This window comes from Brassica rapa, chromosome A06 (genome assembly GCF_000309985.2).
Source record: "Brassica rapa cultivar Chiifu-401-42 chromosome A06, CAAS_Brap_v3.01, whole genome shotgun sequence".
NCBI classification, from domain to species: Eukaryota; Viridiplantae; Streptophyta; class Magnoliopsida; order Brassicales; family Brassicaceae; genus Brassica; species Brassica rapa.
In genome coordinates this window covers 1,865,132-1,877,440 of record NC_024800.2, presented here as the reverse complement: position 1 = coordinate 1,877,440, position 12,309 = coordinate 1,865,132, and the positions used below count along the sequence as shown (strand labels likewise).

Genomic DNA, 12,309 nt, shown 5'->3' with positions numbered 1-12,309 from the left:
TTTTTAAAAAGAAAACATTAAACCAATTGTTTACAAAAAATATTTTTCTGTTAAACATTAAACCAATTAAACATTAAACCAATTGTTCAAACTGTGTATTAATAACTTTTATAATTTGTTTCTATTAATTTATGATAAATTGCTTGAAGCTCAATATTAGCATTAGTTAACTTTTAGTCAAAATACTTGATCAATGGAGCTTCCATCAAGTATTAACTAGATGAGAAAATTCCATATTAATACCCTAACTAAATTCCATTTAGCTATTTAATACCCCAGTTAAATATCCCAACTGTATATTCTGCTTATTTTAAACCTCCAACTATTTCTCGTCTATTCATTTTCAATCGAGCCGTTAACAGAGTTTGAGTTTGACAGAGCTGTAAGCGATGTTATAGGGCCGTTCATGTGTCAACTACAGTAGAAGAACAAACTACATTAGTTAGAAGGTCCAATCCCGAGCTCAGACCCAAACCCAAATGTTTACCTAAACCCAGTAACAGCAAAACCTTTACAAATAACCCCAAATTAAAGTTTAAAATTTCTAATTCTTCACGAATGAATTAATAAAAAAAAAGATAAATACCAAATTAAACGGAGATTGAACAAATCTGGGTTGAAGATCTACATCAAAGAGACAAATGAAGAAGATAGAATATGAAATAGAACGATTTTGATTGGTTTAGTCTTTTTTTTTTTTTTTTTTTTTTGAACACAATTGGTTTAGTCAAAAAAAGTAATTTTGACATTGACCATGTTTTTAGGAGTATAAACTAAATGAAGAGTATGTGATAATTAGTAAGAATATGGAAAAATAAATTTTGTTCCATTAAAAGTATCTAAGCATTTCACCCAAGATTTATGAGTATCACAAACCGGGATTATTGTACCGGATCTTAAGCCGGGGTTGTACGTATTGATTTTTTCAGAAACATTAAACCAGTTGTTTACAAAAAATTATTTTCCTGTTTAAAATGAAAATTATTCTAGAGGCAATAAATATCGTTTTATTTGTACAAACTGTTTAATACTAATAACTTTTTTGTAAAGTTTTCTCTATTAATTTATGATAAACTGCTTGGGCCTCAGATTAGCATTAGTTAATTCGTAGTCAAACTATTTGATCAATGGAGCTTCCATCAAATATTAAATACTAGAAAAGTGAATAGAACAATTTTTTAAAGAAAAACCAAATCTGTGTTTCTACTTAATATTCTCGTGGATGAATGAAAATAAAAACAAATTAAAAATGTTTTTTTTCTGTAACAATTTCAATGATTACCAAGGCAGATTTTTTTACAATCACGAGAATAAATAAGTGACACCGAATATTTGGTTATGGGTAGGCAGAAGCACTCAGTTAAGGAACCACGTTTCTTGGTTATGAATCCTAATCCGAAACAATTTTCATCAGAAAGTGTGCTTTGTCTGAAGTTTCGGACCAATAACCAAAGAAGATATATACTCGGTACGAATATGAAACCATAATTTGTTGTTTCGTTTTAACAAAATTCTTTGAAGCTTTTTTTTTTTATTTGGGCTTTGCACTTAACTCATTACCCAGGCAACAGTAAACCAAAATTACCCACTGTTTTTTTAATTTTTGTAACATGAAGTTTGTCAACTTTCTTGTTTGTCTAAGATATATAATTTTTTTTTTTTTTTTTTTGAAACAAAGATATATAATTTCAGTTTAACCAATCAGTAAACAAGAAACAAATTAACAAAAGGAAAATACGAACCACTGCACATGGGGTGAGAAAATGTTAATGATTAAATTTAACATAAAACTCTTAAAGTTAATTTGACATTTACAGCTGTCTTAGTCTCTATTATTTCCTTTTCTTAATGTAACATTGCAAGAAAACGGAAACTCATTCCTTGTTAAATACCCCACTACTCATGCAACGCAACAACACAAATTTAAAGAAACATAGCACTGACTATTCCCACAAGTTACGCCTCTGTTTAAAGTTCTACATTGTCTTTCTCTTTGCTTCCTTCACAATCCAACTCGGCTATGTTTCTAGTATCCTCTGCTATTCCAATGGACGTTGCAAAGTCAGAGACTTTAAACACAAACGACTCTTACTTGCCTGTCAAGAAACGTATGAGACTTAACGAACCACCCACCACCGACAAAGCACTAGTTTCCGCATCAGACAAGACAAAGTACAAGGGAGTTGTTCAGCATCAAAACGGTCACTGGGGTGCTCAGATTTACGTAGACCACAAACGTATATGGCTCGGTACTTTCAAATCAGCTGCTGAAGCCGCCATGTCTTATGACAGCGCATCCATCAAGCTTCGAGCTTTCGACGCAAACTCGCAAAGAAACTTCCCATGGTCTGATTTAACGGTCCACGAACCGGTGTTTCAAAAAGGCTACACAACAGAAGCTGTCCTGAACATGATCAAAGACGGCTCTTACCAACGCGAGTTCAAAGAGTTTCTCAAAAACCGTTCTCAGATTGCATCAAAACAGAACCGAAGAGATGAAGAATCCAACAAGTGCTTCTCATGCACGCAGCTTTTTCAGAAGGAACTGACAGCGAGCGATGTAGGGAAACTCAACAGGCTTGTGATACCGAAGAAGTATGCGGTGAAGTATTTGCCTTTCATAAGCGAAAGAGAAGAGGGTGAAATAGTAGAAGATGTTGAGGTTGTGTTTTATGACAGAGAGATGAGACCATGGAAGTTTAGGTATTGTTACTGGACTAGTAGCCAGAGCTTTGTCTTTACCAGAGGATGGATCGGTTTTGTTAAGGAGAAGAGACTAAAGGAGAAAGATTTGATCACTTTTTACACTTGTGATGTTCCTACATTAGAAGGTCAGAGCAAAAAGTTCTTGATGATCGATGTTCGTTACTTTTCAGACAACAACTCAGCGGTCACTGATGAGGAAGTAAACAAGACAGTTCATAATAACAGTTTTGATGATGTAATGAAACCAGAGATTAACTCGAAGTTAGGAGGTGAAGAAGAAGCCAAACCAGAGGAGAACAAAGGAGGTTTTATGTTGTTTGGTGTTAGGATCCAATAGTTCAAAGAATATATATATCTGTATCAAAAATAATAGATTCTAAAAATTGGAAAGAAAATAAAATAATGCGAAAATAATATATTTTAAAATTAATAGACTCAAATCTTAAATTTCAAAATAAAAGGTTTCTAAAACCCCAAGCTTAGTCCCTCTTCTTTCTTATTTCTTCTCTATCACTTCAAGACACCAAATAATGCAAACCACTAAAGCATCTATTAATGTATCAAGTAACATCTGTGAAACCAAAGGACAAATAATTTATGTTCCAAACCTTAAACATCTGAAAAAGAAAGGCTCAGAAACATAACATTGGAGACGGATCTCATGCTGAGACATTTTTTCTCAAAGCATAAAAAAGGTTTTTCCTAAAATGAATCCTTCAATAGTAACGAAAGCAGGGAAGCTGAAAGAGAAAGTGATATAACTAGACTGAGTTTAGCACTAGCCTCTGGATACACCTGTTAAACTAGGCAACGATAATTTTAATCAAGTCACTTGTTGACTACTACATAAATCACAATGGGGATAATGAGAGTCATGCAAATGGAGGATATAGTGCACATAGGCTGACCTGTTGAGCTCCAGTTTCGGATAGTTGTTTGCATCTAAAAATATTAGCATAGTACTGTGGTCCAAGGGATGATGCCAGCTCCACAAAGGTCGTCCTCTATAAAGTTAGTCAAGTTAACCCCCTTGAACTGTTATTGGCAGTAGATTTTTGCAATAACAGTTCCAATATTAGTAGAGGGTAATGGAGTATGTTTGATGAACAAACAACTAGCATAAAAATCTACTTTATATCTTATACAAGAAGTACCCTAAAGTAAATACAATGTGGGTCCTAAAGTAATGAGGCAGTATTCATCACATCATATAGGCATCGGATATATATTCTATATGCAGTTACCTTACCTTGTCGAGGAAAACTGGAAGTAAACTGGTGTTAGAAGGTTCCCAAGGACAGGAATGCTGCCGGCTTTCTTACTTCCGAAGGGCTGTATTAAATGCATGGAATCCCTTTGTGCTCGCTTCTTATGGTCTGGAAATATAGACAAGTGTGGTATTGTAAAGGTGTCTTGGTCACTCGTCTGCTTACCTAAGACTGAGGGAGGGCTAGGACTAAGAAGTTTTTTTTTAATTTGGAACCAAGTCCTTTGTCTAAGATTCATCTAAATTTGCTGTCCAGGAAAGGATCTCTCTGGTCAGAATGGCAGTGGGATATTCATCTACAAAACAAGAGCTTTTTGGTCTCTAGAGACATCTTCGAATGACTCTTGGGTTTGCTAAGCTGAGACTGCTTGCTCTTCAGTTTGGTAGGACGGTGCTTTAACTAGTTTCTGGTTCGATTAATAGACTCCGTTTGGTCAGCTAATCAAATCATATTGGAACAACGGGCCTAGGATAGGAAGCTAAGGATTAATCAACGGTTGCACCTTGCAATTTCTTCAAATCTTGTTAGATTTTGAAACAATTGTTTTACAAAATTTACTCAATACTCTTCTTAAATTACCTTAATATTTAATACATATTAAAACTCTCTCAAATTTGTGGACTTCTGAAAATTTCTTACTGTTTGAATAAAAAATAAAAATAGATTTTTTTATAAATATCACACAACTAAAAATATTGTTTAAAAAAAAATTATTTATTTTATAGATTTAAATATTTAAATTTAAAATAAAACTTTGGAAGTTTTATTTAAGAATTTCGAAATTTGACACTATAATATAATTCTTTTTTTTTTCTGGTAAAAGGAGTATAATATAATTCTGTTAATATACATACCCTAGTAGTCGTTATCACTATCACTTATGTGAATATTCTTCTTCTGTAGATTTGAGTAAAGATCTGAGTGTGTTCGTATATATACCCACTGTGTTTGTCAGTAAAGATAATCAAAAACACATAAAGGGAGAATCTTTCCGTTGGTTCAGAGAGAAATGGCTTCATATTCTTCGTCCTCTCTTTCTAGACTCTCAACTCTCCAGAATCATATCTCCCCTCTTGAAGCCAACAACAAGGTAAAATAATTCAACCTTTTTTCTTCTCAATTTCGTTTCTAAAGTCTCTTACTCTGATCTTGATTTTTTTTTTCTCTTCACTACTTGTTTTGAAGCAGCTAAGGAGTCTGGTCAAGATATCTCCACAAGTATCTGACGCCATATCCAATGGACGTGCTGTGGTCGCTCTTGAGTCAACCATTATCTCCCATGGTTTGTTTTGTTTTGTCCAATCCATTGCTATGCTTTTTGTTTGGTTTCAAATTGGATTCTTGGATCTTTTGTCTTATTTTCAACTGTGCATTTTGTAGGGATGCCTTACCCTCAAAATCTGCAAACAGCAAAAGAGGTTGAGTCAATTGTGAGAGAAAATGGTGCAGTCCCTGCAACAATAGCTATATTAAACGGAGTGCCTTGCATAGGTGAGTTAACTTTGTTTGGTAGTTTATAGGATCCTGGAAACCCAACTTGGATATAGAAACTCTTATTAGGCAAAGGATCAAAAAGCAGTAGAGACTCTTGTAGGTGTTATCTTCTATGCTGATTTGTAGTAAAACAGGTCTGAACGAAGAAGAACTAGAACGTCTTGCATCTCTGGGGAAGAGTGTCCAAAAGACTGCAGGCAGGGACATACCACATGTTGTGAGTCACTCTATATGCTCTCTTCACTTCTGGTGGCTCTCTACTTATTGCACCATCATAATTTTCATCAGTAGTTTAGTACAACCAGGAGGAGCATAAGACTTGCTTATTCTTAAGATTAAGTTTGTTCTTGTACTCGTCATGTAGGAAACTATTCTTCAGTAGTGCATAAAATTAAATTGCATCGATCACTCAAGCTAGCTTCCTTACTCCAAACTGCTTTTTTATAGACCAACACGTTATTTACTTTTCAATCAAAGCAGACCTTTTTTGTTCTTCCATATATTGTTTTACCTCAGGTGGCGACAAGAGCAAATGGTGCAACTACAGTCTCTGCAACTTTGTTTTTCGCTTCAATGGTAACTTAACATGTTAGATATTTCTTTAGTAACACTGATTTTATTTTATATTCATTTCATCCAAAGCATTTTGGTTGCTGTAGGTTGGAATCCAAGTTTTTGTAACCGGCGGCATAGGAGGTGTGCATAGGCATGCCGACCATAGTAAGTTTCATGTCCATAGGAGGTTAGAAACTCCGTTTTAATGATTGTGTTGAAGCCAATATGCACTCCTTAATGGCCTGCTATATTGTGTCGTTGTGATGCAGCTATGGACATATCATCTGATCTTACTGCACTTGGAAGGACTCCTATAGCTGTGATATCAGCAGGCGTTAAATCAATACTTGATATTCCAAAGACTCTTGAATATTTGGTATATAAATCCCTTGTCAATGCATTATTATTCAACATTTAGGAGTTAAGTTCTCATCGGAGCTATTCGTTGATAATGCAGGAAACTCAAGAAGTGTACGTTGCTGCATACAAGAGCGATGAGTTTCCGGCATTTTTCACAGAGAAAAGCGGCTGTAAGGTGCAAAAGTTGTCAATTAGCACTGAACTAAATCACTTGGTAGTAATACTTAGATAGTTGGTTCTGATGTGGATGTATTGTCTTCTGTAGGCACCTTCACGAGTTGATAGCCCTGAAGACTGTGCTCGTGTAATAGGCAAGAGAGTGGACTGTCTCAGAATTTTATTTTTTTCAGTAACATATGAGCTTTGAGATCTTACCACCCTGAAAAAAACTGCTTTTGTCAGATGCAAACATGAAGCTAAACCGTAAGGCGGGGATTCTATTCGCTGTTCCAATCCCGAAACAGCATTCAGCTGCCGGAAATCGTATTGAATCAGCAACACAGCGTGCTCTTACAGAAGCAAGGTCATAAGAATACTTTTAAGGGCTTTGCTTTCTTTTTTCTTATCTTGTCAGAGTCTGAAATCTGAGTTTGATTTTGGCCAGGGAACAAAACGTTACTGGAAATGCAGAAACTCCATTCTTACTTGCACGTGTAAATGAGTTAACTGGAGGCACCTCACTTGCAGCAAGTATCCTTTCTCTATAGGTTTCCTATATGTATCCAAATCCAAACCCTTTCAGAAACAGCATTGTAGATCTTGAGTTCCTTGACACAGTTTCAGATATTGCGCTTGTGAAAAACAATGCCCTTATTGGTTCTCAGATTGCAGTAGCTCTTTCTCAGCTGATGTGAGCTTCCTTATCAACCTCAAGCTCAATCTCAGACTCAGGTTCATGATATAGGACGGATCAAAGATGTTTTAGATTGGTAGTTTATCCAGTGTTTTAATGTTGCTTATCAATATTGTTTCTTTTTAAAAATATTTTCACATGTTATATGAATATTTTTATATCATGTGGAACCTGATCTGTATCCTTGTGCAACGTTCTCTAAAGAATAAACTATTGTATTATTAATAAGTTATCACAAAGGTTCTCAAGGAAAGCTCTGATCTAGAGAGTATATCTATTTCTGCCTCATCTAACTCTCTCTGCAGTTTTTTGACAACAATGGCTGCAATCACCGTTGACTTTCAGCTCTGCTTCATCTTCATCTTCCTGTGGCTCCTCACACGCTTCTGCCTCTCTGCTTTCTTCTTCAAGAAACCAAAAGACTATGATCTACCTCCGAGTCCACCATCTCTACCTGTCATTGGTCATCTGCACCATCTCCTCTCTGTTCCAACTCACAAATCATTTCACAAAGTCTCTTCCAAGTATGGTCCTCTCCTTCACCTCCGTGCTTTCAATATCCCAATCGTTCTAGTCTCATCAGGCTCCATGGCCCACGAAGTTTTGAGGACCAACGGCCTGAACTTTGCTACCCGTGACCGTGAGGTTCCTATAATGGAAAAATCATTACTGTTTGGATCTTTTGGTTTTGTCTCAGCGCCTTATGGAGATTACTGGAAGTTCATGAAGAAGCTGTTAGTCACAAAGCTTCTCGGTTCTCATTCTCTCGAGCGGACACGGCTCATCCGCGGGGAAGAACTCAAGACATTCCGTGCTATGCTGTTTGACAAGGCGGCGAAGAGTGAGGTTGTTGATGTCGGTGAAGAGATGATGAAGCTGACGAATAACACCATTTGCAGGATGATAATGGGGAGGAAATGCTCCGAGGAGAACGGTGAAGCAGAGCAAATCAGAAGCTTGGTGACTGAGTCACTTGGTTTGGTGAGGAAGTTCCTTATAGCTAGCACGGTTGGTCGACTTCTCAAGAAGGTTGGGATCTCGCTGTTTGAGAAGGAGATCATGGAGGTCTCACAGAGGTACGATGAGTTGCTGGAGAAGATTATTAAGGAACATGAAGAGAATCCGAATCAGAAAGAGGACAGAGACATGGTGGATGTTCTGTTGGAAGTTTGTGCAGATGACAACGCTGAGTTTAAGATTTCGAGGAACCAGATCAAAGCGCTTTTTGTGGTACTGTTCTGAGTTTTGCTTAAGGATCATTCAAAGTGTCTTTATCTTAAAGCATTGTTCACTGGTTGTAGGAGCTTTTACTTGGAGGCACTGATACTTCAGCACAAACAACACAGTGGATAATGGCTGAACTGATTAACCACCCTGAGATTCTTAAAACTTTGAGAGAAGAGATTGAATCAGTTGTAGGGAAAACGAGGTTGGTTCAAGAAACAGATCTCTCAAACCTGCCGTATCTGCAGGCTGTGGTGAAGGAAGGGCTAAGACTACACCCTCATTCGCCAATCCTGGTGAGGACTGCAGCGGAAGGATGCAAGATCGGAGAGTTTTACATACCACAGAACACTACTATGATCATAAACTCTTACGCGGTGATGCGAGATCCGGATTCATGGGAGGAACCAGACGAGTTTCAGCCGGAGAGGTTCATGGTTTCTCCTTCAAAGGGGAAAGAAGAGATGAGAGAGCAGTTAGCTTTGAACTACCTTCCATTTGGGAGCGGAAGAAGAGGATGCCCTGGAACAAACTTAGGTTATATCTTCATTGGAGTAGCCGTTGGAACAATGGTTCAGTGTTTTGACTGGAGTGTTAATGGAAATAATGTGAATATGGAAGAGACTGGAGATATGACCCTGCGCATGGCTCACCCACTTAAATGCACTCTTGTTGCTCGAGTTGACCCTTCAGCCAGCTTTGAGCCAGTTGATGGTTGAGTTTGATATGTGCTGTTGAAGTTGCAGACACACAGTATGTCTGGTAACGTTGTTTTTGTACCATTCATAACATAACTACTTGTTTTTATGTCTGTGACATCTGTTAAATAAGGGATGGTGATTGTGAAAAGTTGCAGATAACAAGAAATATGGTTGCACAATTTAGATTGTCTACTTTTAAGTTATCATTATACTTTCACTACTTCTGAATTCTGATGATAAAGTTGTGTTTCCAGCTTCAGAAGAAGGCTCTACTGCCAATAGAAAACACATGAGCTCTTGCACTTTATCTTTGCTGGGAGGAACTGAGTTCTCTGATTGAGTCGGGCTATGGATGTCGAAAGGGAGTTTCATCTTAGCCAGTGATTCATTGAACTGGTGCAAGCTTTGGGGTAGCCGTTGGAACAATGGTACAGTGTTTTGAGTGGAGTATCAATGGTTAACACAGAAGAGACTGCTCCTTGCACTGTATATTACAGAACTTGTTGTCTAAGTGTACATCTGTTAGATAAAGTACAGGACAAGGTTGCGAGATTTTAGTACTAAATTAGAAAAAAAGTTGCAGATAACAAGAAAAGCTGAAGGCAATAATAGTTGCACATTTTTAGATAAGTAACTTTCAACTTATTATTACACTTTCATTAGTTGCTACTCCTTAGTCCTTTGTGATTGCCTCCAAAGCTTCTTCAAAAGAAGGCTCTACTGCCATAGAAAACACGGGAGTTCGCGCTCTTTGGCGTCTGCTGGGAGGAGCTTGAGTTCTCTGATTGTGTTGGGCTATCCATGTCCAAAGGCAGTTTCATCTTCGCCAGTGATTCAGTGAACTGCTGCAAGCTCTTTGTGTACATGTCAACAATATCTTGCTGCACCACCTTTTGCTCTGGTTGTTCAAAGTTCACTGTCAGAATCGGTTTCACAACCTCTTCACCATCCTCCTTATCTAAATCACCGTTCTTGATGGGATCTGCTGGCTTCTTCTCTCCTTGGTCTGAACCTGAGTTGTTTTCTTCACTTGATGATAGCTTCTTCTTCACTTCTTGGTCTGAATCTGAGTTGTTGCCTTTGCTTGATAGTACTAAATCATCATGAGTGCCCGAGGAACCGGAGCTAACTGCAATGGATGGAGAAGAGATTCCGTTTGTGAAGTCAGTACCTGTTGGAGCTGCTGCTGCTTCTTCAACAGTGTCAACAACTGTAGTCTGAACGCTGTTTACTTCAACAAAGCCGCCTTCAGAGCTCACAAAGTCATCAGAATCAGTACAAGGAGTGGCCAAGTAACTAGACACCATCTGATTGTTTTCACAGACAATCTTCGGATCCAGAAACTCAGACTCATCAACCTCGATAGAAACCATCTCTGTCTCATCCACCGTTGGAACCGCCGCAGGGATGTGCATCACCTCAGGGAACTCTCCAGCGTAGGAGAGAGACAACTCAACGAAACCTGCAGGAGAGTGAAACAAATCGGTTGAAGAAAGAGAGAACTCTTTCTCCAGCTTCCCATTCCTCACAATCACTTCAGACAAAGGGACAAGAGCGAAACCAAGCAACTGATCCTCGAGATAGTTCCTCACGCGGCTCATCATGTATATCTCACACTTGAGCGAGCAATCAACACTCTTCACATGGAACTGGAGAGTATCGTCGAAGACAGGGTTTCTTCCTCCACCGTTGATGATCTTCGTGGACAAGGAGCTCTCGGGATCGCTTGTGAGAGAGAGCTTAGCGTACACATCTTGCTTATGGTAGATGCAGATGTTTTGGATGTCCCTGGCTTGGTGAACAAAAACCTCAAGCACACCCATGAAGCTGTCTGAATCAGCTTTCTTTGTGCTGCTTTCATCGTTGCCGTTCAAGTGGATACCGTTGAAGGTTGAGGCCACAGACTGTGGAGACTCCATTACAGAAACTGCAAACAAACAAAAAGACAGCAGCTCAATTGGTTTAAACTCTCTACACAACTAAGCACATACACACAAACTCAAACCCTATCACAAGAAACAAAAACTTGTTGTTTAACAGAAGTGAATCAATTACAGAACTTAAAGATGATGTAATCAGAAGCAAAGCTCAAGGAACTCATCAAACAGAAACTGCAAACAAACAAACAATAAGACAGCAGTTCAACTGGAACTATCCCAATAAAAGTTCGGTCTGAACTCTCAACACAACTAAGTAAATAAACACAAACTCAAACCCTATCACAAGAAACAAAAACTTGTCTTAACAGAAGCTATTTTAATCAAATCTCTGGCAAATTATAGATCCTTTTTAAGATTATGTAATAAGAAACAAAGCTCAAGAACTCCTTAAACAAGTTTATTACCTGATCCAAAGCAAAAAGCTAATAACTTTGATTATGATCAAGAGGGAGCTTAACTCAACTCACTAACTTACTAATTAAAACAATCAAGCAGAGAAGCATCCTTTAAACACACAACAAAGACAAAAAGGGCATAGACAGATTCCAAGAAAGGAGTCAACTTTATCGAGGAAACAAACAAACCGCCCACAAACCAAGGGACGAGGACGAATGTTCCAGAATTAAAGGATTAAAGTTAGAAAAAGATTTAAACTTTCAATTCAATAAAGAACAAGTTAAGGCTCTGCTTAAACCTTTAAATCTTTGGGAGGAGAAGAAAAGGGTCAAAAAGAAGAAAGCTTTCCTCTGTTTTCTTTCTTTCTTCTTCTTGAATTTTGCGCTGTGGTTTTATTTTTCTTACTTTCTTGAGCTTTGAGAAGGAGAAGATGAAGGTGGAATTAGAAAGTGTAAAGAGAGGAACAATAATTGCGTTTATTGCTGTTTTAATATTCATACAAAAGACGAATATGAAGAAGACTTTTCTAGGTAGGCAAGCACGATCCACGGATTATAGACGCCTCTCCTTTTTTGTGGAGTTTTTTTGTTTGTATTCATTTCTTTTTTTGTTTGTATTCCAATTTCTACAACACCACAACGGCTCTTAAAGCTTCTAGTGAAACTTACCCTTTTTATAAAGAAAATATCTTTAAAGTTTGTATCTTTTTTCTTTTCCTTTTGGTATTAGCAGGATGTTATGGACCAAGTTGATTAGCTTTGGTATGGTTTCCTTTACAAGATAATTGTTTGGCTCTGGCTCGGTTAAAACCT

At 37.6% G+C, this 12,309-nt stretch overlaps 4 protein-coding genes across 8 annotated transcripts; 3 read left to right on the top strand and 1 right to left on the bottom strand.

Moving 5' to 3' along the window:
• The first annotated feature begins 200 nt into the window (after positions 1–200).
• LOC103871341 (AP2/ERF and B3 domain-containing transcription factor At1g51120-like) lies at positions 201–3,361 on the top strand. Its single transcript, XM_009149585.3, has one exon. It carries the CDS (start codon positions 2,021–2,023, stop codon positions 3,041–3,043), a length of 1,023 nt encoding a protein of 340 aa, XP_009147833.2. The 5' UTR covers positions 201–2,020; the 3' UTR covers positions 3,044–3,361.
• A 1,447-nt stretch (positions 3,362–4,808) lies between these two features.
• LOC103871338 (pseudouridine-5'-phosphate glycosidase) lies at positions 4,809–7,464 on the top strand. The gene is made up of 12 exons (XM_009149577.3): positions 4,809–5,064; positions 5,163–5,256; positions 5,355–5,465; positions 5,603–5,685; positions 5,985–6,044; positions 6,128–6,188; positions 6,293–6,399; positions 6,481–6,558; positions 6,649–6,694; positions 6,786–6,906; positions 6,988–7,073; positions 7,167–7,464. Exons 1-12 carry the CDS (start codon positions 4,984–4,986, stop codon positions 7,235–7,237), a joined length of 999 nt encoding a protein of 332 aa, XP_009147825.1. The 5' UTR covers positions 4,809–4,983; the 3' UTR covers positions 7,238–7,464.
• A 30-nt stretch (positions 7,465–7,494) lies between these two features.
• On the top strand, positions 7,495–9,788 carry LOC103871339 (cytochrome P450 705A22-like). 2 transcript variants are annotated; one of them, XM_009149581.2, is made up of 3 exons: positions 7,495–8,466; positions 8,538–9,222; positions 9,416–9,788. In XM_009149581.2, the coding sequence occupies exons 1-2, from the start codon at positions 7,555–7,557 to the stop codon at positions 9,177–9,179; spliced, it is 1,554 nt and encodes a 517-aa protein (XP_009147829.1). In that variant the 5' UTR covers positions 7,495–7,554; the 3' UTR covers positions 9,180–9,222; positions 9,416–9,788. The 2 variants fall into 2 exon arrangements, with proteins under 2 accessions (XP_009147829.1, XP_009147827.1); XM_009149579.3 differs by lacking the exon at positions 9,416–9,788 and having other exon boundaries at positions 8,538–9,353.
• LOC103871340 lies at positions 9,655–12,129 on the bottom strand. 4 transcript variants are annotated; one of them, XM_033272554.1, is made up of 3 exons: positions 11,796–12,129; positions 11,222–11,272; positions 9,655–11,088 (listed from the first exon to the last, which is right to left on the bottom strand). In XM_033272554.1, the coding sequence occupies exon 3, from the start codon at positions 11,078–11,080 to the stop codon at positions 9,866–9,868; it is 1,215 nt and encodes a 404-aa protein (XP_033128445.1). In that variant the 5' UTR covers positions 11,081–11,088; positions 11,222–11,272; positions 11,796–12,129; the 3' UTR covers positions 9,655–9,865. The 4 variants fall into 4 exon arrangements, with proteins under 4 accessions (XP_033128445.1, XP_033128444.1, XP_033128446.1 ...); XM_033272553.1 differs by lacking the exon at positions 11,222–11,272 and having other exon boundaries at positions 9,655–11,095; XM_033272555.1 differs by lacking the exons at positions 11,222–11,272; positions 11,796–12,129 and adding an exon at positions 11,506–11,777 and having other exon boundaries at positions 9,655–11,095.
• Positions 12,130–12,309: the final 180 nt, after the last annotated feature.

What these genes read in the sequence shown, in the direction of transcription:
- LOC103871339 (XM_009149581.2), top strand. Translation starts at nt 7,555, where the DNA reads ATGGCTGCAATCACCGTTGACTTTCAGCTCTGCTTCATCTTCATCTTC. An exon ending in AGATCAAAGCGCTTTTTGTG is followed by an intron (nt 8,467 to 8,537) that starts GTACTGTTCTGA and finishes CACTGGTTGTAG; the next exon opens with GAGCTTTTACTTGGAGGCAC.
- LOC103871338 (XM_009149577.3), top strand. Translation starts at nt 4,984, where the DNA reads ATGGCTTCATATTCTTCGTCCTCTCTTTCTAGACTCTCAACTCTCCAG. An exon ending in GCATAGGCATGCCGACCATA is followed by an intron (nt 6,189 to 6,292) that starts GTAAGTTTCATG and finishes GTTGTGATGCAG; the next exon opens with CTATGGACATATCATCTGAT. An exon ending in CAGAGAAAAGCGGCTGTAAG is followed by an intron (nt 6,559 to 6,648) that starts GTGCAAAAGTTG and finishes TGTCTTCTGTAG; the next exon opens with GCACCTTCACGAGTTGATAG.
- LOC103871340 (XM_033272554.1), bottom strand. Translation starts at nt 11,080, where the DNA reads ATGGAGTCTCCACAGTCTGTGGCCTCAACCTTCAACGGTATCCACTTG.
- LOC103871341 (XM_009149585.3), top strand. Translation starts at nt 2,021, where the DNA reads ATGTTTCTAGTATCCTCTGCTATTCCAATGGACGTTGCAAAGTCAGAG.